The 27,996-nt window shown below is 33.5% G+C and overlaps 1 protein-coding gene across 3 annotated transcripts in view; it reads right to left on the reverse strand.

Annotated features, from left to right (window-relative positions):
- Nucleotides 1-9: 9 nt before the first annotated feature.
- Taz (tafazzin, phospholipid-lysophospholipid transacylase) overlaps nucleotides 10-27,996 on the reverse strand; it is a 93,544-nt gene continuing 65,557 nt past the window's right edge. For all 3 annotated transcript variants that reach the window (XM_072531640.1, XM_072531642.1, XM_072531641.1), the window contains exon 4: nucleotides 10-27,994. In XM_072531640.1, coding sequence (XP_072387741.1) covers nucleotides 27,654-27,994 — 341 coding nt within the window. In that variant the 3' untranslated portion in view covers nucleotides 10-27,653. The remainder of the gene's footprint in view (nucleotides 27,995-27,996) is intronic.

Here is a 27,996-nt window from a genome sequence, read left to right on the forward strand (position 1 = left end):
ATATATCTGTTGGTGGTCTAAAAACTTCTTTTATTTTTGAGTATGTCTTACATCATTTATTTAGTGGTCTTTTCAATTTTGATTGATAGTTTTGCACTAAAGTTGCGTGAGATAAGCAGATCAAACTTATTTTTTATAGTAAATAGAGCAAAAATTTATCAATTCTCATATTTTTAATACATTAATTTATAAATTATGTAAAAATGACATAGATACAATGACAAAAGATAGTAACATATAACAAATAAACTAAACAGTAACTAATAACACAAAATTTGTTAACACTGTTAATGTTAATGAAAAATCCAAGAATATAATATACAATAACAGTAAACATTGATAGCACCTTAGCACCATATGTGTAATGACACTAATATAGAATATTTATATAAAATTTTCACCACTACCTACCCTTGGGTTTTTTAAACAAGAGACATGTATAATAACATAGGTCAATTAAAATCAATATAAGATCTCGTAGAATATCGTAATACTGTTGAATTCAGTTTTATTAAAAAATACATTCGATGGTTCCATCATATGAAAATATTTTGTATCTTACACTAAAACCTTGACAGTAATATTTGACAATTGGTCATTGCTTTAAGGAATAACCAGAAAACTCTCCAGATTTAATATAAATTGACTTTATTGCGATATTTCAAAAGATAATGAACGAATAGAGAGTAATTGGTTCAGGAAACAATGTGTCTATAGTAATGATAAAAATCATCGGTTGTATTAGTGTAAGCACAACCAATAGATATATTGAAGAAGATTCATTTTAAAGTCACAAAGAATGGCGTTAGAGTTAAAGATATTGATGTGGTTACTTTACCCGTACACAAATGTTAGTATCCCTACAAGGAAAAAAATCTTTCAACTAACCAGAAGGACATTTACCTCAAGGCAATTGTTGCACGCCACTTCCCACCTCTTATTCTGTAAAGAATTGCAAAATCTTTCAACAACCTGTAACGTGTGTGTGAATAAAGTTAAGTCAAATCATAGTTTTTATTAATTCAATGCACATTTACTAAAGTGTCTCATCCCCCTCTTCAGCAGTGTATTTGCTCTTATCTTCTGCAACAGATACACCAATGACACACTGCTTCTTCTTTTATATAAACAATTTTGTTTGTTCAAATATTATATATAGGCGGACGCTTTTGCTGTAGTTTCTCAAAGATTATGATTGGAAGTCAAGGGGAAGCGCTCTGGCACATTGGAAGACCTGGACAAATATGATGTCAATAATTCTCTACCTAACTCCACAAATACTTGGGATCCCAATCAACTCTCCCCCGCACTTTGGCCATAACTTTTTTTTGCGTTAGAATACTACTAGAGCGTTCAGCGGATCTCCATATACCCCTGGTTGGACAAGGCTATTAATGAAAGTCAGAAAAAGTCATCCCCGTAAATAAAATGTAGGTAAAATGGAGATTGCTCGAATGGAGATTAACGCAGCTGCTCTTAAAGACCATCAAGGACATTTTACTTTTATATGTGGTGATTTTAACGCCAAAACTGGAATGAAATCCAACCCTATAGAAACACCACTGGGAAACTTTGGTTTGGCTGGTAGAAATGAACGTGGCGAAATACTGTTAGGTTAAGGTTACAGATAATAAAGATTAAAGATAGAAATGGTCATCTTACAACCAACAGAGAGGAAACCCTTAAAATAGTTAAATTGCTGTATACAAGCCAACACAAAGCAAATAGCAGAAAAGATCAAGTCCCAGAAATATTAACAAAGAAAAAGGGAGATTGTCAACCAAGGATCAGAATTACTACCGGAAATCACAATAGACGAAATAAAACTAGCCTTAAGGAAAGCTAAGAATAACAAATCTCCAGGCGAATATTGTGCAGTTACTGACGCAATCAAAATCGAAGGCACTTGCCTACTTAAGAAAATAAAAAACCTTCTTAACATCAGTGATAAAAGGTGGACAAAGAGATTTCCTGAGTGGAGGCCGAGGTTAGACAAAAGAAGTAGAGGAAGACCCATACTCGTTGGACTAACGATCTCAAGAAAATGTCAAGAAATTGGATGAAAAGTTCTCAAGATAGAGCACAATGGACAAATGAGGTAGGCCTATGTCCAGCAGTGGACGCAAAGAGCTGGGTGATGAATGGATGAATGATGAAAACGGAGATTTGTTGGATATGCCGCACTGCTCAGTAACGATAGATGGAAGCAAAGATTGTTGAAATTGAGACCCCGTGAAGATAAGAGAAGCCGGGGAAGACCACCGATGCGATGGACAGAGTATATAGAGAGAAAAGAGCATAACTGGATGCAAATCGCGCAAAATAGAATTTCCTGGAGCCGTATGTCCAACAGTCAATGGCGTAACTAGACATTTGACGAGAGGCTAATTCGCCCAAGTGATGCCGACGTTGCCAAATGGTGATGTGTTGGTCTTCTGTCAGTCACAACCAAAAGGCAATGTGAAATGTGAAGGTATGTGATTTAATTTGAAAAAAAAAACAGACTTTGGAAACTGGAAATGAGAAATCGAACTTACAAACAATTGCTCTGAGATTTTAAAAAGTAAATGTAACAGTATCACTGTAGAAATACTTTATTTTAATTGTAATAGAAGTAAATCAAATATGTTAAAATATTTAACTGAATAATTAAATATTCATAGATTTATTCTTTATAGGTTATGTCCCAAAAAATACAACAAAGATCTAGATTACAAAAGTGTTAAAGATCACGTAAGATAGCAATTCATGTACAAGTACAATTTAAGTAATTATAGTAATTATAGGAAACAACACAATTCTTGTAGAATGGCAAAAACATCATTATGGTCATACCAGAGAATTTCTTTAGTCATACTTTTGATTTACAACATATCAATTTAGAAAAGAAAGATAAGAACATAATAGGTTCAAAGATAATAATCGGAGTCCCACAGCGAAGGTAAAAAAATTGTTCGAGTGTATTAAACATTTATTTCTGGTCGTTTTAGAATTCTAGAAACTAAAAAGACATATTGATTCAAAAATCAGATTTTTTCCATAAAAAAGAAGAGAGTGCAAGTAAACTCCAGTCTTATGAGATCTACTAAACAAGAACTCAGCGATATTAATGAAAATTTATAACATTCCAATGAAGAATCATTTTTTATATTTAAATCTGTATAGCCATCACGACATGAGTATATCAATATTAAATATATATACATTTTCTAAAATGTGGAATTTTTATTGTGTTGCAACTTGCAAATTAAAATTTCTTAAATAGAATTGTTGTGTAGTTTTTACGTACGAATGTTGTAATTTAATGTACTAATTAAATTTTGCAACAGTTGCTTTAAAATAATAAAAAAAAATGTACAATTAATTCTAGAGTCAAACAGAAACGTTAGGAAAATATTGACCTTTTCCTTATAATAACAAATAATAACATCGTAACCATCAATATAAAAATTTTACAAGTGAATTTTTGTTTTAAATAAAGTATGTATTCCTTGCTATTAACGAATCAAATACTCAAAGTATTTATTTCTTTTAAAAAATAACTACAAAAATATTTCATTCTTTTATTAACAGGGAAGACTTCATTGAAAACAATGAAGACTTTGTTCAAAACAAATCAATATTTTGAATAAATCTTCATAAAAAATTTTCATTTTGATGGTTAAGATGTGTTTCCCGAAAGAGGATATACGCGTAATACGCCTCCATTATTTAAAAATCGCGCTAAAATCTAGGTAAAGAAAATCTGGCAACGTCGGCATCGCTTGGGTTAATTAGCTTCTCGTGACATTTGCCTTGGGGGGAACTTCCAATGAAAAACCACCCAAAAAGAAACTCAAACTGCATAAAGACATGAATGATAGGTTTTCTTTAATTTTGGATCTTTCGGGGGGAATGTCCCCATTCTTCCGTATCTACCACTCCCAACAGTGGACGCGAGACGCCGGATGATGATGCTGATTATAAACAAGTAATATTATTAAGTCTCAAACCTCTGTTTTACACTATGTTTTAGATGACATAAAAAACTAATACTGTTAGAGATAGTGAGGGTTCATAAATCTGAGAAATAATGGCAGTGATTAGCTTTAAAAAGACGATAAATTTCATGAACAAGTGTGTGTTTTATATATACGATGCTCAACATAACAACTGTAGAAATCATTACCGTTTTTGTTACTATATATTCTTAGTTTATTCGTTAATAAAGAACAAGACACTCCTTTAAATTCGAACCTACTTACGCACATCTAATAATACCTAATATCTTGTACAAAACTGGTCAATTATCGTAAAGTTTTCTAAAATAAATGCAAACAATATAAATTGAGTACCAATAACGTCAACCAATAAAGTATTAAATAAAATAACATCCACAATCCTGAAAATAATTTAGATTATATATATTTATTTTAAAAATAATACATAAAAATACATCCCAAATTCCTTGTTCACTACAGTATAAATGTTTTGTTTGTTTATATTTTGCGATTAAGTGATATTTACACATATTTTAGCTCTAAAAGAAGTATATCTACCAGACACCCTACGGTTAAAAATGGGAAAAATTACCGCAACGAGCCACTTAATTCTTTCATCATACGTCAGGATGAAACTTAAATACACGAATCCAAACAAACTAGTAATAACAACAAAAACCTATAAAATATACTTATACATTAGTCTTGATAGGTACAAAGATATCTTAAATCGGTTTTCGTGAGTCGAGACCATTGACGTAGCTAGGGTAGGCCTGCCCCCCCCCTCTGATGACCCTGCGGCCCCACTCGAAATATTCTAATAGAAATAATTACAATAAAAAAACCAACGTACCAATCGCCTATACTAAAGCCATCGGAATACAATCTTGCGTGTTTCGTCTTAAGAGCAGAAATGACCAATTTAAAAAATGGTAGTTTACAATCTAACGAAACTGTTTGTCATGAATATATATATATATATATATATATATATATATATATATATATATATATATATATATATATATATATATATATGTATATATATATAAACTTAACTGACTCAGAAAAAACATATCCCAACCTATATCAACTCTTTAAAGTATCGATTATTTTGCCTATTTCAACCCTCAACATAGGCATTCAGATTTGGCTTTATTGTATATAGAAAAAGATATAGACATGGAGAGTGTTGTAAATTATTTTGGTGAAAAGTGGGAAGTTTCTGTTGTAAGTAATATTTTGTTTTTGTAAATATTTATCGCAGTGTATATTATATATATTAGGTATATTAAAACAATAAAATCATTATACTATTATAATGCATTTTTTCTATTTATTGTTTCATTGCAAGGCATATAAAAAAACAATTTAATCCACCGTACACTGGGGCACAGGGCCCCCCTGAAAGCTGAGGCTAGATACGCCGATGGTCGAGGCCTCAGATTTTTGTAGATATATCTCCAAAATGCTGTTTATAACTAAGAGGAAGTTTGTAATAGCCAACATACATGTCAGAGAGGCACTTGAAGAAAACCTGATACAACTGAAACATTGCCCTTTCAAAACATTTGTCTACTATAACGTACAGCGAATAAATTTTCTTAAAAAATATTGATCTAAAATAATAAAAAAAGTGTATATACCGTACTGCATTGTATTCACAGATAAAATTACTGTATTGCAGTATCTGTTATATTTGAGTAAACATTTTATACTTAATAAGGACCCACTTCATCCCAATGACAGATTTGTCTACGATCGGGTATTTTCTCCACTCTCCTTGTAGAAAATCATCCCTAGTCTTGACGAGTAATACTCTTTTCACGCCGCGTGTCTATCGGGTGAGTGGTCTTGTACGACTATGCATCTCATAGTCATTGTTGCAGGGTACAGTATACTTCTGTATGGTCAAACTCACACAAAAATCGATGATAGTATCGTGAATCTCAAATTTAAAAACAAAGTTGAAATACATTACGGTTTTTTATGTTACCTATTAGTTTGTTTGGAAAGGCAGATAAACTCCACCCATTCGTATGATATCACGACATTAGTAGTCCATAGTAAATAAATTTCATATAAATTAGATAGTCTTTTTTAAGTTTTAGTCTTCATGAAATAAATTTTTATATACAAGAAGAGTAATCAGAATGAAGATATGAAACTGATGTATACTTTATCTAAAATGATTTGATGTATAACGATGTCGACATTAAACCGACGTATATAAGAGCGTAATCTAGGAACTGTCAAGTTTCATATAAAATTCAACAGTTTATACAGATAAATCGAAGATAACCACCTAACGTAAAACTCAATTACAAGGGAACTAGTAATACTGGAAAATTATGTATTAAGTTTTCGCTAATTTAACAAACGCGTACTTCATTTTTGCTAAGTTAGAAAATTACATTTACGTTAGGAGCTATCTAACCAGCCGACAATTCGCGCTACTTTAGCGGGCGACATGGCGCGCTATCCGGATTTGCGATCTGCAGGTTTGGATTTTCCAAATCTATTACGCTGCCTACTTCATTTTAAACTTCATCGTCTGGTAATCGATAAAGTTAACTGCGAGCAAAGTAAGCTCTTAATAACATTTTGAAAAAGAATACTTTTCGTGGAACCAATATCAGTTTTGTTCTTTCAAATCTTATTAGAAAAACAATACAATAACTTACACGAAAGAAAATAATCGTTTGTTCATAATTAATTACATTTTTGTTCATTATATGACTAGTTTTTTTTGTAGTTTACTAAAAATTACTTTAGTTAAAGACTTCCGCCTTCCAAGGAAAAGAAAAAACGATAAAAAATTAACTTGTAACACATTAAAGGACAGAATGAAAACCATTCGTGAAAATTAAAAAAAAATCCGCGACATAAACAATAAACTACAATAACTAATGGGAAAAATAGCTTAATTCAACTCAATAATAATATTATAATACATATCGTCCACAGTTTGACCAAATTTCGTGCTGGTGAGAACGATATCTAAGTATACCGAGTGTTTTAATATACAGGGTGAGTCATAACTATTGGGACATACTAAGGACAGGTTATTTGGACCAAAATATGGCTATTGGGCCAAATATGCCTTAATAAAATGTTGCTGAGAAAAAAGATACAGGGTGTTAAAGTTAATTTTTGTTTTTCGTTTTTTGCTAATAGTTTCCCTGTATATTTATAAATTGCTATCAAAATTGGCACAGAGGCATAATCTTAGACAAGAAATAGTATTTTATTTACAATTTTACGTTTTGTCATAGAGGGCGCCGCGTGGATCATTCCTAATGATCAAATTGAGTCTAAACTTTTTCTGATGAAACTTTTTAGTAATTTTTATTAGAAAATATGACGTAAACATCATTTTTACGTAAAATTGGTACTCTTGTTTAAACATGATAATTTCAACCGTTTTCGATAAAAACGCAGTCGAACTGCTTAGTCTTAAAAAAGGATTTCAAATATTATTTCATTTATGAAAAGTATGCTTTGGACTGTCAGATAATTGTTGTTGGTAAATGTCATTTGTTCAGAGTAAATTATTTTTGATGTGACAGTGTAGTGTAATGCTGCATTTTTTAAAAGTAATCATTACTTTTTTTGATTGAAATGCCTCGTCACAATCATTTTACTAATGAAGAGATGCGAGATATGATTTGCGTATACGCAGAAGAAAATTTTTGCGGTCGCTCGGCAGCCAGAAAGTATGGAATGTTATACGCAAACAGAAGGCAACCAAATCACAAAACTTTTGCAAGATTATATCGTAGTTTAGGTGAAACTGGGTCATTTCACACTAAAAATCGGGGTGGTCGACCGAAACAAATCACACCTAATCAAGAGGATGAACTTTTGGTTCGAGTAGATGAAAATCCTGAAATAAGTTCACGACATCTATCAGCAGCAACAGAAGTAAGTCAGTCGTCTATTGTTAGAATTCTAAAAAAAGAGAACCTCCATCCTTATCACTTCACTCCTGTTCAAAATTTACTTCCAACAGATCTTCCACGACGGTTACAGTTTTGCCAACGTATTCTAAATAAACATCGCAATGACAGACACTTTATTAAGAATATTATGTTCACCGACGAAGCAACTTTTACCAGACTAGGGGTTATTAATTGGCGAAATAGTCATTATTGGGAAGAAGAAAACCCGCATGCTATTAAAGCTAGACATTTTCAGCATGAGTTTAAATTGAATATTTGGTGTGGCATTATAGGCGACCAACTACTAGGGCCTTATGTTCTTCCTCCGAATTTAAATGGAGATTCTTATTTATTCTTTTTGGAAAATACTCTTAGTGATATTTTAGATGATCTGTCACTGGATGTAAGAAGAAAAATGTGGTTTATGCAGGATGGAGCGCCACCTCATTTTTCATTAGCTGTTAGAAATCATCTTAATGACGTATTTCCTCAACGATGGATTGGCAGAGGCAGTGATTTTCAATGGCCACCAAGAAGTCCTGAATACAACCCGCTAGATTTTTATTTTTGGGGACATATGAAGTCCTTAGTTTATGCCAATGAAATTAATACACGAGACGAACTTTGGAGATACATTCAAAATGCAGCTAATCTTATAAGGGGACAGAATAATATTTTTTAACGTCCGCAAATCCTTTATAAAAAGAATTATTAGTTTGGTATTCGATAGTGGAAATGTAAATAAAATACTATTTCTTGTCTAAGATTATGCCTGTGTGCCAATTTTGATAGCAATTTATAAATATATAGGGAAACTATTAGCAAAAAACGAAAAACAAAAATTAACTTTAACACCCTGTATCTTTTTTCTCAGCAAAATTTTATTAAGGCATATTTGGCCCAATAGCCATATTTTGGTCCAAATAACCTGTCCTTAGTCTATGTCCCAATAGTTATGACTCACCCTGTATAACATTAACAACAGTACATATGATTTTTAGATATTTCGCAGAACTAATAAAAATTAATAATACTGGACTATAAACATAATAAACACCGTAAGATGTCTGCTAGATCTATGGTAACAAGTCCGATAAAACGTTTTTAAACATTCCTCCTACGGTAGTACACAAGGTACAATATTTTTTTTTATTTACATAGTGCCTGAAAATCATTATTCAACTTATTATAACTCCACGCAGAATACAATTCTCAAATGATTGATTACTTTGTGTACAAGTTGTATGCCTTATCAATAATTCTGTCCTAAAGTTTAAATATTAGTTTTATGAGTACTTCTTTAAATATTTTGGTTAAATATAGTGGGTTTAGATGAAATGATACAAAATATAAACTCAATTCCCTTGATCTAATTTTAAATTTAATGTTACATTACACCAGAATGTCCCAGAAGTATCCAATTTAACCGATAAATGACGATATTAAAAGCTTTAGTTGATATTCCAGATTGAAAACCCTTAATAAAGTTTTTATTTTTCGTATATGAACACTTTAAGAATAATAAATTATTTTTTCCCGGGAACCTGTCACTGTTATGTAACACAATGGACAGTGGAAGTGTGACGTCACAACTGTCAATTGCTTTCCAAACAAAAGTTGAAATGCTCAATCTCAAGACTTTTTAATTTCTAAAAAGTTAACATTTTGCTTCCTCTGCTGCTTTTTCTTTTAAGTATAGTGTTTTTTACGATAATACCATCATAATTCAGTGTTCTATTTGTATGAAATATAGTTTAAAAGTTTAAATTAAAGACATTCTAACCTTACTTTATTGATACATGCATTTTATTGTTATTTTTATAAAACAACATGCTTTATTATTTACACAACCTTGTAAAATTGTTGTAGTAACTATTAGAATACTTAGATACTGCAAAAAGCGGAAAGATTCTGTAAGAAAAAATGAAAAAATAACGAAAAATACAAATTATCCACAATAAACGAGGTTTGTTTGGAAAGTGAAACTGACAGATGTCAATAAAATCTACGTCATCACTTCCACGGTCCATTTTTTTATGAAGACTCGATAATATGTTGATAGAACGGCGCAAACAGAATAGTAACAATGCCTCAACAAATCGCCAATAGTGTCAAAAAGCATTGAGCGACCTAAGCAACACTGGTAGAAAACCATAATGTTTATCTTAGGTTTCAGAGATGTGATTCTATCTTTGGTAACCGGCCTGCGTCATTTTTTAGGTCGGTACTTTAATAGGTGATCTTTTATATTTCATGCATGCTGAATTCAAAAATGCAACTCATTTTTCTCAATCAGATCAGGTTTATTTACTATTTCAAATGGTTGTTGTTTGAAAACATATTTACATTTGAAAATAATATACACAAATTTAGTTATCCATTTCAAAGTTACTTTTTTACAAGAGTAATTTAATAACTTATCGTTAATATCGTTAATAAGTAATCGTTTCGCATACTTTCTGGCGTGTTTTCACCTGTAACGACCCTCTTAAGGCACCAGCAATAGTCTGTAAACATATTCACATCCTGGCGACCCCGATATCTCTCTTCCCTTATTCTAAATGTTCTGATGGGAGCGTTCCCTTCTTCCTTGCTCTTCACTGTAATTCCAGCAGTTTTCAGGAAAGTAGTTTAAATGTGAGCTGAGAAATTGCATCTTTATAGACATATGTGCGCCAAAAGCATTGAAGTTCTGAAGTTCTTTATGAGTTCTTCTACAGTAGACTCATAGTCCTGGCTTCTATAGTTGTCCAGAAAGTTTTTAATAATATACTTCAATAAAAGTCAAGCATTTCTCTCTTTTGTCTGCATACTTCCATCCAATTTAGAGTCTTGCACGAGCTGCCTAATCTGATGGCCATTAAAAATGCTCGCCTTTAGCTTGGCTTCACTAATACGTGGGAATTTTTCTTTCAGAAATGCAAGAGCTCTACTTTCTTTGTGAATTGCTTTAAGTTGTATCTTTAGCGGCGGAATTTTCTGCAACCACTACCTGCAATTAATACAAATATTAAGTAGAGTAGTGATGTCAAACGACCATACCTTCAAATCTCCACAAATAATTGGAGGATTTGATCATATTTCAGCCAAGTTATTAAATGTTCCATGTTATTATAATTGTTCTGAAGCTATTTTCTTGTGGCATTTTAAAGTAATTACTATTTAAATGGGAATAAGCCACAATTAAAGGTTAAAGTAAGTTTATTGACGTTTCAATTTCCACTTCGGAAATCGTTCTCAAAATACAAACATTAGTAAAATTTTACTAATGTTATTGTAAGTTTGAGTCATTTGCACAGAATGTCCCACTGCAACAAAACCTATCTTGCCGTTTTATAAAAGAACAGCTTTTAAACTTCTGCTTGAGCAGTCAATGAAGAGTTGCCATTCTGTAGGGTTGTATGTGACACCTAAAGCTTCAACAAGTGAATTAAAAGTGGACAGTAAACCACGGAATAATTTTCATCTTTTGTGAACTGTGAAGATTTTTTGGACAAGCACAAATCTCTTACCAGATCATTTCATTGAGCCTGGGTTAAGGATTTTGGTTCACTTGATTTTTGCGGCAGTGGTGATATGCTTCCATTTCTCTCCATTTGTTTGTTTATGTGGTAACAAGATTGTCGTACGGATCACCCCACACCTCTAGCGACTCTGAGCAACGGGTCCCCGTTCATTTTGTGTACTTCAAACACTAGTAGATAAGCAACGCGGTTTCTGGAACAACCCCCGGTCATAATTACGTCAAAACCTCATGTCACGTTTTCTTGTGTAGCAGAGGTAACAAAAGATAGATTCCGCGTACGTCACGTCACGTTTTTACGTCTCGTCACGTCACTTTTTTACGTAACGCTGGATTTACTACGTGAAATCTACCCTCTGCTATTGTCAGTTACGCGAGAAACGTGACGTAATTACGACCGGGGGTTGTAAAAGTGAGGTTGTGGTGTAGGAGTTAAGCGTTGTTTTTAAGATTAAGATTAAGATAAGGTTAAGATTCTGGTTTCTTTATTATTTCTTTATTTAGCGTGCAACATTTTAATCCATAAAGGAGAACTAGAAACACAACATTGCACTATTTTAATTTTCAGTGTAAGAGACAGTTCTTGTGATTTTTTTCTTGTCATTCTTTTAAACACTTACCTTGCTTATTGTTTACGAGACGTGATTTCTTGATTGTGTTGAAGACTCGTTCATTAGATTGACAAGATATTTCTAATGTTGAATTAATCTTATTATCATTGTCTGTTCAATATTATTTGTATTCATATAATCTAGTTGATATGTAGCATTGTTGTTTTCTTTTTGTTAATATTACCATTTTTATTATTTTCTTTGCATTGATTTTGAGGCCATATTTCTTACTGATTTGTGTAACTTCATTTACGTACTGATCTTAAAACTAGTGAAAGAGGATAACGTGGAAGTATTGGCCGTTTTCTTCAACACGGTGTACGATCCGATAATAATACCACAAGTCAGCGTTAATAACCATACCTAACAAGTAAGCAGCAAAAGAGTGCTCTGACTATCCACCACTGAGCTTCATGAGTCATACTTTAAAAGTACTGCTTACGTATAAGAGAGTCTATGAAAAGTTAGAGAAGGAGATTACTGAGACGCATCCGAAATGGAATGAGTCCTCGAGAAGGACTATTTGCCATCAACATACTGATTCAGCGATGTCGTGATATAAATGAGGACCTATACCTGTGCTTTGTTAACTACGAAAAAGCTTTCAATAGAGTAAAACATAAAAACTAATATAAATACTTACGAATAAGCACAGCAGTAAAATCATAAATATAATCCAAACATTATAAATGATGTGCAACAGTCCGAAGAAATGAAGATCTGTAGAAGAGTTATACAGGAATGCATTTTATCGCCACTTTTATTTAACTTATATTCTGAATAAATTTTCAGTGGCATATTATCATGCACGTTTCCAGCACGTAGCGTTTAGTTTCCGAAAAATATAATTTAAATGGTTTTAAATATGAACACCTCACACTGTCCGGAACGGATCGTATCAGACACCTAACGTTTCCGTTCAGTATATTCGAAAACAATATTTTACTGATGCCGACGGCTACGTAACGAGTCGTAACTGGTTGGTACGGATAATGTGAATTAGATGCCCGTCGTTTTCCCCTCGTTGTTTATTTAGGTATTTGTTTGATTTTGATAGACTATTTAAAAAAAAATTTCGAGGCTATTTTGTCATTTATGCATGTGTTTTTATTGCTTTGTGACAATTAATCACGGAAGTGATAATCAATTAGGACTTTTGTACGGAAGTGATACCTCTTCTTTTTAAAAATGCTTTTTGGTTTGATATGTATCGCTTCGTATATATATATTCAGGGATTCTACAGTATTCACTGCTTTCCCTCGCTCAACCTTCCATCTCTCTCTGTTGTTCCATTCTCCATCGTTTAGGCCTCTCTTACTCATGGCGTCGTCTACTTCGTTCCTCCAGGATTTTCGGGGTCGTCCTCTTTTCCTCCTTCCTATGGGGCTCCATTCGGTTATTCTCTTTATCCATCTGCTGTCACTAGTTCTTCTTACATGACCATACCACTTTAGTCTTTTTTGTTCTATGTATGTCTGTTTCTATTGATGTTCTTTGCTTTGTTTCGTCATTACTTCTCCTATCCATTCCTGTTACTCTGCAGCATCTTCGCATGCATTCCACCTCTGTTGCTACTATCTTACTGTTGTTTTTCTTGTTTATGATCCAATTTTCAGCTCCATATGTCATAATACTTCGCACTAATGTTTTATAAATCTGTGTTTTTGTCTTCATATTTAGGTGTCTATCCCACCATACTGAGTTAAGTTGTCGGATTGCTGTCTTGTTTGTCCTAATCTTTGTGTAATTTCTTCCTCTGTTGCTGCCTTTTTCGTGATTATAAACCCCAAGTATTTGAATTTATCCTTTCCTTTGATTGTTACGTTGTCATCAATCTGTAGATCTTCTATGTCTTCTTCACTTGTAGATAGGTACTCTGTTTTCGCGAGGTTAATATCTAGGCGAGCCTTGGTATATTCTTCTTGTAGTTTCTTCATCATGTAGCTGAGGTCGTCTTGGTCTTGTACAATCACTACTTGATCGTCTGCAAAGCTTAACGTATATAGGTATTCGTTCCGTACCGGTACTCCCATGCCTTCGCATTTTCTTTTCCATGTAGTCAAGGCTTTCTCTAAGTATATTTTGAATAGGGTTGGAGATGTGGAACAACCCTGCAGGAGCCCTTTTGTTGTGGTGAAGTCTCCTATGATTCTTGTTCCCATTTTAATGGACACTTTATTTTCTTTATACAGAGCTTTTGTAGCTTCTATGAGTTTCGCCTGTATTTCTAATTTGTACATTGCCTCCCATAGTTCTGACCTTGATACAGAGCATGTATCGCTTCGTGAAATGTAGTATTTTGTTTTTTAACTGAAGGTGAAATTAAATTTAAAACATATTCAACCTGAATCCTATTCATTCTAAAATATCCATAATATGTTTCATCGTTATCAATTAATTCTTTGTATAAAATCCAGTATTCACCTTCCTTCTTCCTTTCTCTTAGCATTGGATGTACTTCAAACCTTCTTTTTACTACAGTTTCTTTCTTCATCGTTAAGTAGAAGAGCAATTGCACATAATTTTTTTCGAGAACAGCGAGATCATATCTTCACCGAACCTAACTGAAACGTTCTATGTATGAAAATGTGAACGTGCAGTCCGATTGCTGGACTGGAAACGCTACGTGCCGGAAACCATACGTGCACGATAATATGCCGCGACCTTTACCATTAACGGAAAATTAATTAACAACTTAAGATAGACACTGTGATCATTGCAACGAGTATAGAAGATCTACAACATCTACTGTAGAGTATTAAAAATATCATGGACTGATAGAATTACAAATATAGAAGTACTGGAGAGGGTTGGTAAAGAAACACAACTAATCACCACAGTGAAACGTGATGGGAGGACCGAAATATGAAATTTTGAGACTCATAATACAGGGAATCATTCAAGGAAGATCTGTTGGACGACGGCAGACTTCTTGGTTGAAGAATATACGTGATTGGTATCAATGCAGATCGATTGCTTTGTTTGGAGCAGCAAGTTCAAAAATAAAAATAGCTATTATGATGCCCAACCTCCGTAGGAAGACGGTACTCTACGCAGATTTACGTATCTTATAATGTTTGCGATTACAACCGTGTCGTCAGTATAATTTAGGTTGTTTATAGTCACCTTTAACATTTAAATTAAGGCTGATTAAATTTCTTTTGACAAGAGGTTTTCGGTAATGCACTTTTACACTATTGGTAATGCAATTCAACAAAAAAGCTTTAAAAATCAATCAACTCAAAGAGACTGCTAAGAAATAACGATAATTTTTGTATTTTCTTTATTTATTAGGTCGTATACTTCTAAGAACATTCTCGTGTGTCACTATGTCATGGACGAGGTTCTAAACTTACCACTTTAGTTAGAATAAAACATTTTCTTCACATTCGCCAGCTTTTTCGTAGAAACTGTGAAGAAATTGCTACAATTAAAAATACATAAAATAAAATACTTTTTTCGGTACACAGAACAAAATTAATTAGATGACCATAGTTTAAAGAAGTACTTATCTAATTACTTGTTTACTCATTATTTTAATTATGGTGAAATTACAAACCAATGAATAAGACTCTCAAGTGATACTGAGTTGAAGTAAAAAATTATTTAAAATGGCAAATTCGGGAATGACTAGCTCGGCACTAATCTATATTAACAATAATCTACTTAAGAGATAAAAAAGAGTATATCTTACTTTTTAAATGTGGACAACTATTTAGAATCAGCGACTGTTAGAAGGGTTAATTTTAAATCGTTAAAAATTGTTACAGATTTAACGAAATTTTATTATAAGTAATGTTGCAAACGCTTCAAAAATAAAATTTATGAAAATATGCCTATTGTTACTATAGCAAATATTAATTATGAAGATATATGTGAATATGTATCCATTATACCAGAGAAGTTAAGTAGAGAAAACGATTAAAACATTAAATAACTAGAAAGCACTCAGTCTATTAAAACCATTACTGGAATTGTCAATGAACTTGTTATTATAGCATTTGATCTTCTATGTTTTTATCAGCACTTTAAACAAGATAGTCATAATATGATAATTATATAAATAATATCACAGGTCATTAAACACCTGACACAATTGGCATTTATAGATCTCCAAACAGCAAATTATTGTCATGACTGGAAACGCTGGAGCAAAGAATAATTTAAGACGAGCAAATAATCGAAAGAAATGGATAGAAAAAAATCGAATGTGCAAAAGCTGGGAGATGGGACAATAGCAGAACGCCAACAGGCTAGGGAATCAAAATGTAAATGAAGAAGGCCAAGGCCAGACAGATATAGACTGGTACAGGACCAGATTAAAGGAAGACATATGCAACAAAAGAAAAAAATGAAGCTCACAGAAAGATGCTTACCCTACAAACTAAAACAACTGTAGAGAATTGCCAAACAAAGAGAAGATAAGAAAAGAGGATGCACAAAAAAAAACGAAACCACTTAAATAAGGAACTTAAATATATAGAAAACCATAGCATTCTATAAGAAAGTTAACATCAACAGAAAATAATTCAAGGCAACCACAAGAGAATGCAGAAGATAGAATGGCGACCTATTAACAACAAGGAAAGATGTATTGAGTAGATGGGTGGAATACATGCACATACGACGCCCGTGCTCGACCACTTTTGGTTTTAACGGGTAGTACCAGATGTTTTATTTTTCGATGTGTAAATAACATATTTCAATTATTGTTGTTTTTTTATAGAATATATATGAATAATAAACATTTCCAGATTTAGCCATACGGCTCACACTCTCTCTAAGAGGAAAATTCACTCATCCCAGATACCTACGGTATTAAAAGGATTGAGCTCTGGTGGGACTTTTCCTGTGTTATCGAGCCCTAGGTGACTTGGTATGCTGGAGTATCTCCCAAAAATGTTCGTACACATCTGGACGTTGAGAGAAGTACAGCTTTCTGCATGGTCTTGTGGAGATGTTCATTCAGACCTAGCTTTTTTATGTTTTCTAGGAAGTTCTTTAAAATGACTCCAGTAGTAGAGAGAATAATAGGTATTGTCTGGGTACTTTCCATTCTCCACTGTCTTCGCATTTGAATTTCCAGATCTCTGTATTTGGCAATCTCTTCGTTTTGTTTAACACGAAGATTATTGTTGTTGGGTATCGCCATTTCAATTAGTGTTGTTTGTCTCTTTAGTTTACTAACTAGTATGAGATCTGTTCTATTATGTGCCACTGTTTCATGTGTGAGCACAGTGCGGTCCCAGTATAGCTTGTAGTTATCATTCTCAAGTATACTTTCAGGAACGTATTGATAACATGGGAGATCGTTTGTTTGGAGAAGTCCCAGTTGGATGGTTAACTCTTGATGAAGAATCTTTCCTACTGAGTCGTGCCGTTCCTTATATTCAGTTGCAGCAAATACCTGGTAAGGTGTTGGATGGTTTCTTGAGCTTGACATCCATATCGGCATTTGTCATTTTGGACCTGAGGGTCTTTGACGATATATTTCAGGTAATAATAGGCAGGCATTTTTTTTTCAACCATTTTTCATCCACTCCTGAATGTAGGTCTCTCCCAATTGCTTCCATCTTTCTCTATCTTGCGCCAATCTAATCCACTGTATGCTACTGCTCTTATGTCATCTACCCATCTTTTTTGAGGTCTTCCCATGCTTCTTGTTGTCGTCCTTGGTCTCCATTCTAGAATTCTCCGTGTCCACTTGTTGTCATTATATCGGGCAACGTGACCTGCCCAGCGCCATTTCATTTTTGTAATTTTTCCCACAATATCCCTAATCTTCGTTCTACGTCTTATTTCGGTGTTTCTAATATTTTCTCTCAGTGATATTCACTGAGAGAAAATAATACTACCGCAGAGATAAACCGCAAAATTTGTACGGCCAACAGCCTTTTGCCTATTTTGAGCTCTTGCCCAATATCTGGGCAGTTGATCAATCTCACTTTTTAGAATTCGTCAAATTTGATACTCCTTCCATATTTTGCCCATCTTTACTACGGAGGCTTTTGGTAGATCACATGTAGGTTTTATTTCTTCCTGTATTTACCCTGTGTTTGTGATCGATGATCCCAGATATAAGTATGAGCTTACAACCTCAAACCGGCCAATCGTACTTATGTGTTGATAATTGCTATGTAGTCTATCCACTATTATGATCTTTGTCTTTGATATGTTTAACTGCAGACTAAATATTTTAGTTTCGTTTACAACCAGTCGTACGAGATCAATTAACTATTCTTAACTATTTGCAAGAAGGGCTTTGTTCGCATAATATGCTCCCCACATATATTACATAATTGTGGAGGTAATAAACATCATTGTCTGATACCTTGTTTTGGAAGGAATTAGTTTGAGAGTGTGTCAAGCAATTTAACTATTTCAGTTGTCTGTTCGTATAGTTCAGTTATAAGCGAAGTTAAGTTCCGTTAAGTGTTGTGGTATGCCTACTTCTTTTATTATCTGCCATAAGTGTTGCCATTTGAACCTGTCGGACACTTTGAGATAATCTATAAAACAAATGTGAGATATTGAATTCTCTAGATTTTTCTATTATTTGTCTTATGCTCAGAAGTTGTTCCCGAGTACCTCTACCTTTGGTAAATTCAGTTTTTTCTTGGGGTATTTTTCTTTGTAGGAAAGTTTTCAGCCTCTCATTGATTAGGTGTAGCATTATTTTCCTGATATGTGAGGCAACAAAAGTACCTAGAATAGGTATCTTTATAACCTCACCAGGTAACAAATATATCTCCTAAACTTTCTTAGAATCCTAGATATGTAAGAATAAATTATGTATAGACCACAAAATATATGTCCGGTGATAATGTAGAAAGATCTACGAGGGCTAATTGACCATTTTCTTCTTCTTGTAGCAAGTTCTTCATCTCCAAAAAAGATAAATACAGTGAAATCAGCAGAATAGTTCGTGTAGAACACTGCATCAGTGTTTTGGGATAAAAAATGAGTTTGCCGATTGTCTAGTTTAAAACTGGTAAAACCATAAAGGGTGAATACAACTCTCAATTTCTAAGAATAGTTCGATATAATAAACAATTGGTAGGTGGCTTGGTTGACTTTTGAAAAGGTAAAATAAAAATAGGGTAAAAATAAGGTACAAAAGTTGACGCACAAGTTGGAATAATACGAATAAATAATATGCTCGATAATGAAGTGGATTTAAAATAACTTTTTGAATATGGGAACAAATCTAACACTTCTGTGCACATTCCAAATCCGATATACACTGAATAGTTTCTATTGAAGTTCCTAACAAAAATAAATATTCAGTTGGTGACACAACATTGGTAAAACATCAGCGTTGATAGAAGATAGAAGCATAAAGTTTACTCAAAATTGTAGAGGTGAATCAACACAGCACAAAATTAGTGGGGAACACAGTCTGACCTGCACTGAGTATAATGAAATTAATAAGGAAGCATATATTATCACTTGAACATTAACCAATGCTATAAAATTGTCATTTCAATTGTAAAATACAAAACAATTACATAAAACAATTAATTTTCATTGATATAATTTGTATCTGTTTATTAATATTAACAAATTTGACAACTAAGTTATTTTCCATTATTGGAAATAACAGTAATATAAAAAAAATGTGTAAGCTACTCGCATTATTACACTTTAACAGTCACTGACTACCTTAAATACATTTGTACTTCTTTTTATATCTCTTCAAGAGACTAATATACTTCTCTCACTGCAAGAATTGGCCCGAAAGTTATCCGGAATACATTTTATATCAATAATCTACTGTATAAAGTTTTATTAATTTACTAACACTGGACTACGGTTTTCTAGATTTTATATATTTGCTTTTCATAAGCAAAAAGCTTTTTAAACTAAAAAAATAACATCGTTAGATGATGATTTTTAGAAGTTTTCAACAACAATGACATATTTGAATGATAGACAAGGTGGATCAATTTTACATACGAAGATCAATTTTCTGTGGTATACTGCATAGAGGTTTTGTTTTAAATTAGGTAATTGACTTCATAATGTTTTAAACAAAAGTCTAAGGTCTCCAAAAATCTGTCTTTCTTTCATATTACGACATATCTCCTGCTTATCAGAGTAGTTACACTCCATAGACCCACTAAACAGGCCTTGTGCTTTATGGTGCATAATACGCTGCTTTCTATAAAAGGAATTACAGAAATTTGTTTCTAGAAAATGAAAGTATTGGTCACTTAAAAATCTAAAAGAATTCCATAGGACTGGAATAACTTAATATGTTATTACACGAAAAACTAGGGCCCGAAAAAAATACATCATTGACTTATTTAGCTAAGACTGATTTGGTATTAGCAAAGGCAAATGGTACTAGCAGGTACCAGCAGGAAGTTACAGAAAATTGTAACTGGTTTATTCTTCCACAGCGTGTAGGCACATAGGAGATAACATATAAACAAAGAAGAAGACTCAAAAATAAAAAAGTAAAGTTGACTTCAGAGATATATCGCCTGTCTAAACTCTAGTCCTACTGCATTCAAACCATTCACTTAACCTCTTAAGCCATAATATTATTCGTCTTCCCACATTTCGCTTTCTTCGAATTTTGCCTTGCATAATAAGCTGCAATAATGAGTATCTTTGCCCTCTTATCACATGGCCTAAGTACTCAAGTTTTCTTCTTTTGTAATTTGTAGGATTCTTTTAATGTCCATGCTTCCAAGCCATAAAGAAGAGTAGTGAATACGCAACACCGAGGCATCCTTAGGCATAGTTCTAACCTTATATCCCGACAACAAAGAAACTTTTTACGTTTAACGAATGGTGCACGTGCTATTTCAATATGTGTCGTAATTTCTTTGGTTTGGTCTACATTTGATGTTAGTCATACTCTTAAGTATTTGTATGTATCCACACCCTCAATTACAGTATCTTCAACGAACAATTGGATGTTTGCATCTGCTGATTTAGTCATGATCATGCATTTAGTTTTTTTCAAATTCATTCTTAATTCGTATTCATGACAGCATTGATAAGACGTTGCATTACGTTCTGTAAATCATTGTTGTTATCCGTCATTATTACTGTATCGTCTGCAAATTATTCAAAACTTTTCCATTGATAGATATACCTTCTATTGAATCTGAGAGCGCTTGTTTAAATACCGCTTCACTGTAGTCATTGAAGAGTAGTGGTGACAGCACGCAACCCTGGCGGACTGCTCTCTGTATTTTCATATCTCGGGTGTTCTGGTTGTCAACTCTTACCTTGTCAGTTTGATTCCAATATAGATTAGATTTAATTTTCATACCACGACTGTGAATATTGTTGCTTTTTAATATATATAAACGCTTTTTATGTTGAACATCATCAAATGCCTTTTCAAAATCTACAAAACATAAGTACATGTCCTGATTCATGTCAATGCATATCTAGGCCAGCCCATTTAAGCCAAACAAAGCATCTCTTGAGCCTATACCATTTCTAAAGCCAAATTGTGTGTCAATAATTACATATTCAAAAGTTTTAACAATTCTGCTGTGTATTATTTCAAAAATGTTTTAAATAAAGCTGTGACTCATTAAAGCTTTAAATGTGACTCATTAAAGCTTTAAATGTGACTCATTAAAGCTATTGTTTTGTGCTCTGCGGATGTTGCACTTGACTTTTTGGAATTTTATGTCAATCGGAATCTTCAGATGCACTAGCCGAACGTGCATATTAGTACAGTTATTTCACAATCAAAACTATGCAAAGAAAATTGCTTTTCTTTTCTACTAGATTATATCCAAAGTCTGAAATTTTCGTGTTGGTCGCCTTACTGCCCATGCAGTATCTTACAAAAAATGGAAAAAAGCGGACTATTATTATAGCTTTTTTCTTCTTCTTCTAATGGCATCTCCACTAATGAAGGTTGGCTATAACCATTGCAAATTCGTCTCTATCTTCTGCTTTTCTTAAGAGCGTCTGTGTGTTTAACCCGGTCCGGTCGCGAATGTCTTTCAGCCAGGATATTTGTCGTCTACCAGGGCCCTTTTTTCCTTCCATTTTCCTTCATAATCAGCTGCAACAACTCGTACTTATCATTTCTAAGTATGTGCCCCAAATATGCTGTCTTTCGCCTTTTAATGATGGTCAAAACTTCTCTGTCTCTTTCCATTCTGTGCAACACCATTTCGTTCGTAATATGATCGGTCCATCGTATCTTCAACATTCTCCTAAAAAGCCACATCTCAAAAGCTCCCAGTTTTCTCATTAAGTCAACATTAACAGTCCAGGCTTCGACACCATAAAGAAGAATCGAGTGGATATAACATTTACCATCCGATATTGGATTTGCAGATTGAGTCTTTGGTTACTCAGAAATTTCCTCATCTTCAAAAAGGCTGCTCTTGATTGCTCTATTCTTGCTTTTTTAGAAGAAAATATTGTAAAACAGATATGTCGCTGCGCTATATTCGAAACCAAAACATTGACGAGAGTCGAACAATACTGCAGTGCGAACCAACTCCGAATCAACCAGCTAACTAGAAGACTACAGATTACCTGGAGAGGAATACTGATGGAACACTGTCACTATCCTAAATACGTTGTCGTTAAATTGGATACGGCATTTACGTATAAAAAACACTATACCAACACCAAAATAAAAGTTTGTGATAGAAATAATGATATTCTCTCTGCTGGTGAGTATCTTCGTCAGTCTAGTTAAGCCTGATTCTGCCTGAAAGGTGTAGGCTCATTCCAGGTTGCCTAAAATCAGCCTCTGATGACAAAATCTACCACTTCGGCCGGGGACGATCGTCTACAAAAAAAGAATAAAAGCAACGGAGGCCGAATGTTCTCTATATAGTAATGAAATAGGCTCTATGTAGGCGAAAATCACGATGTACTTTTCTGAGAGCAACTGGGGACTACGTCCTTCAAAATATATCTAAATCAGAGAGATGGATAGCATCAAAAGATCATCACTAGATGGCACCATAATAAGAACTAGCTTCTATGCACGATAAATCACGGAAAATTTGGAAATCCCTTAACAGACTACGGACGGGGACTACCAGGTGTTAAGACAACTGTAATCCCAAAATCGGGATAACTTGTGTGATTGTGGGGACGTCGAGTATTATGTATTCATGTCCGGAGTGTCCCAACGAATGCAGCCCCGAAGATCTAATGTATGCATTCTGTAATGGAATTGACGGCGCTCCCAGCAGTGGTCCCAGCAAACCTAACTTACAGCGGTTATAGAGATATACAATTATTATGTACTTATTTTATTTGTTTGTATGCAGGTTTCATATAATCTTCTTCTTCTTCCTCTTTATAAGCAATTCTGTTTGTTCATTGGCGGATTAATACCTCTATGGAAGGTTGTCACTCCATATTTTGCGCGGTCGTCCGATACTTCTTCTGCCGATTGGTGACTTATTTCTTGCTATTTTGACGACACGGGTCTCCCCATTGCATAAAATGAACCACGAGCTGGATGAACTAATGCAGAGCGCAGATATTGTCAGATTTGTAAAGTCACAAAGACTAAACTGGCTTGGTCACCTAGAAAGAATGCCAGATAATCGAGCTGTAAAAGTAGTCCGGAGATGGAAGCCCCAAGGAAACAGAACAAGAGGAAGGCCTCGTAAAAGATGGATAGACGACGTAGAGGAGATCTTAAAAACCAGGAACATCAGGCAGTGGCGAAGGAAAGTATCCGACAGGGCAGAATGGAAGAACATTGTTAAGCAGGCCAAGACTCACAAAGGGTTGTAGCGCCATTAGAAGAAAAGGAAGAAGGACCATTCTACTTATGTGGTTATTCCATTCTTTTTTCTATTTAGTGTCCATTCGTTTATAGATTTTTTCAATCTCTAAGCGTATTTCGTGTAATGCTTCACACTGCTCTCATCTCTGATGTTTCCAATAGCCTTTGTGTAGTGGCTGATTTTTTTTCTTACACTGGCTTTATAAATTCTTCACTTCATCTCAGTGTTAATGTGCCTGTTTCGCCATATAGTGTTAATAAGGCATCCTGCCACTCTATTTGCTTTTTGTACTTGATCTCTCACTTCTTTGTGGTGCCATCAACTTCTATTTTACATCTGGTTGGTTCTTTGCTGATTACTATTATTTTCGTTTCAGTTTTCGTATATTATTATACATACTTATATTATTAATTAAATTAATTTGACGCGTTGATACCAATAAAAAAACTGCAACATTATTCTGCAAATAATTAAAATTCCTAAAGACATTCATGATACTCTCGGATATAAGGACTATACTTCCTAGTACTTCCAGTACGCAGAGGATATGGAGGAAGGCATGTCTTCGCTGGATTGACGGTGTTGAAGATCTGAAGAAGCCACGAATCAGAATATTTTGCACGGTGGCTGAAGATCGATCTACTTGGAAGCACATAGTTGATGAGACACCGTCCACTACGAACTGCAGTTCGGTGAAGTAGTGGTTTACCATATGAGGTCTACTTCTCTTACTTTATTTGTCTTATATTATCAATGCTAGATACTGACATATTAGAACTTTTTCCAAGTGTCGCCTAAAATTTTATATATTTAGTAAATTAAAAAAAAATGTGTTTCTTTTGGCTCTACTTTCCCACTTTACGATTTAAGACTTTTTTGTTGTTTGCTACGTATAACAATTTGTTCTTCTTCATTCAGAAGTATAGTAAATTAGCGACGAATTATATCAGTTTCATATAAAAAGTAGTGTACCAAAATTTATACAGAACATATCACAGAAAATAATTCGATCTTTTCGCATTTATTTACTCTTATTGACCCTCCCTGCATCATCCGTCAATATCACAATCTACAACATCCCAAAATTACATTGAGATATTAATTATAAATAATTTACTATAAGTTAAGGTCTGCTGTTGTTAGGTATGACGTTAAGTTCTGTTTTAACATTATTTGGTAATAAATTTAACATTCATGATTAAGTTTACATCCCCGTCAAACGACGAGTGATACGCTCATTAGTCTAAGACTTAAAATAAACAAAAAACCAAATAAAATTATTGTTATCAGTATGCAAAATTGACATTTGACAGCCGAAATGTAGTAGTTGTTGTCTACTGTATTTAATGAAAATAAATCAGAATTTTAAAAATTTAGCTTTAACTAGTTATTCAAGTGAAGCCTTGACAGTTTGGCATTTAACAACAAAGGGAAATGTGAAGTACAAAACGAGAAATAATTATTTTGCATATTTGCAACAGGTATTTGGAGAAAGACCCCGAAAAATTATCAAGAAAAAAACTGATACTTGTGAGATCTCTTAAAAGAAAGACATTAAAGAATTGATTTAATCTCTACCTATATGTATTATTGTTTGCAAAAAAGTACAAAATATACTGCAAAAAAAGTTATAGACAAAAACCAAAGCCTTTAATTCACTAACTCCAAACCGCGAACGAAGAACCTAATATCCTTAAAAAATTAACACGGAAGCTTCAAAACAGCAAAACCAAAATTTCTACAGCTCAATAAATGATCTACCTTCTTCTTCGAAACAGAATTTTAAAATAACAAATGTTACTTGCCATCAAAGAAACAAAGCGTTTGGGAATGATGGAATTCTATAGAAATGCTGAAACTCTTTTCTGTATCGTAACAAAAATCTAATACCGTCATTATGATTTATTACTTTACTCCGTTTGGAGTACCAGAAACTGAATTCACTACGAATCTTGACCATGATGAACGGCAGGAGAATGCAATTTTTAGATTCCCTTGTCGAGTAATTTATCAAGCTTTTTGCTATGCAAGTTTTAGAAAGCACAGTGGTAAAAATTTGAATTCGGTTTCGCCAGGTAGAAATCGTTTCGATTTCTCTTTTTGTTTAACTTTCTAATTTACACGGAAATTTTGTGATAGATAGGATTACGAAGAGCTGATTCTGTGTTTCAAATTAGGTAAGTTAGAAAAGTCTGCCGGGGAGAAAATTGAAGAAGCGGATTGGCTAGGAATTATTTTAGGAGGTGAGGAGGCGAAGAGATAAAAAGAAGAAAACGAATGAAATGAGATCATCTTAAAATGGGGTTTTGAAGAGCTCGGTTGCCAAAGATGGGAACAGTGAATTTTTACCAAGTTTTTTTTTCACCAGTTGTGAGTGAAAGTGTTTGTTCTACGTGTTCTGGATAAGATTGAGCTGAAAGATATGCACTTGTAAGTTATTTGCCTTCCTTATTTGACGCGGTTCGAGAATTTTATGATCCTGATTATGGTTCGAAGGAGACAAACGATTGCGGTTTTCATTCCGATATATTTGGAACAAATTTTGTAAGAAAAATTGTTTTTTATCAGTGGCCAGTTTTCATCGGAAAGTTGGTTTTTATTTTATGTAGAAAAGAATTTTTCATATAAATATACTGGAGTCTTCGATTTAGTACAAGGAAACCATTAAAAACTGTAAAGTGCTCTTCTGAATCAATAAGAACAGTGAACCAAATTGTAATAAGCAATATCATCTGAAATTTAACCAACATTATCTTAATTATACACATCTACCTACAAGTGTTAAAACTGAAGCACAAGGACAGCTATAGCGATATTAGCCTACTTTGATCATGCCATACGTTGCGAAAATATAGAACAGGGAAAATAGGATAAAAAGGGATGTACATGTACATCAACAACCGGAGAAACTGACAAAATGGATAAATTACTAGATACAAACTGTACAAGATATACAGAATAGAAGAAGTCACTGGTTTATCCCGATTTTGACTTTTTTCGGTTTCACTTTAGTATCAAATATCAATTAATACTTGAGATTAGGAAAATACTTGAAATTAAATCTTGAAATGGAAACTTCATAACTAGCCCAGCATCCACATTAATTTTCAAAAATTGAGTTGGTCTCTAGGCTGACAGCTAAAATTTGAGCTAAAGTCAACTGGACATGGACTTCTTCAACATCGTCCAGCAGAGTATCAGAAGTTATAACCAAGTTGAATACCATTTAGTAGAATTGTAGAGGTTCCTCATATCGTCAGAGGATGTAAAATTAACCGGAGGTTGTAATACGCATTGTAAGTCGATTATTTTGTTGCTAAATCTTATCTTTTCTCAAAGCCAACAAGGAAAACAAATTTTCCAAAGAAATTGCATGTATTGTGATAAAAATAAAAGAAATATCATTATATATATATATATATATATATATATATATATATATATATATATAGCAGGTTGTTTAAATTCAATATTGTCATAAATAAATGTAAAACAGTTTCAGTACTAAATTAAAATGCAAAAATATTCCACCATATTTAAAATATTTGGAAGATTCCGCAAATTCACTTTTGAAGCTGATAAAGAAATTGTATACGTTAAAGCCCATATTTGATATGGTAAGTCAAAATGCAAATGCAATTTATAATTTATTTAGTTGACATATTTCTTATATCAACCCGACGTTATCACAACATAACTACAGCAGACCTAAGACAAAACAACGAGGTAAAAAGACAAAAATTCTTTTTTAAAAGATAACTGGTAAAAGTTTAACAATGTAAAGATAAAATGAAATAGAAGCCTAACCACATTTCAGATGGACACCTACAAATTATATATCACTAATAACAGCCGTATATCACGATTTTGACTTGTGATTTTTTCGATGTAACTCCTCAGTCTGGTCCTTAAGTTTTAATAACGTTTCTTGAAGAAAATCTGTAATGTGTTTCCTGGCTTCTTCTTCCGTCGCTTTCTTTTCTCTTAGCGCTTGAACCATCTCCGAGAGGTCTAATGGTTCACCGTAGTTAAACGTGAGGTTTTTACCGAATTTCAGTACGTACGGAGGTTCATTTGGAAGGACGTCATCCATGCCTATGTGCCAGATGGGAAGGACGATCGGCGTCACTGGAGCTTCGTAGATCATCCTCCCAACTCCCCATTTCAGTCTCATGTTTTCTTTTGTCATATTAACTTTACCT

The sequence above is a fragment of the Diabrotica undecimpunctata genome, chromosome 5 (genome assembly GCF_040954645.1).
Source record: "Diabrotica undecimpunctata isolate CICGRU chromosome 5, icDiaUnde3, whole genome shotgun sequence".
NCBI lineage: Eukaryota > Metazoa > Arthropoda > Insecta > Coleoptera > Chrysomelidae > Diabrotica > Diabrotica undecimpunctata.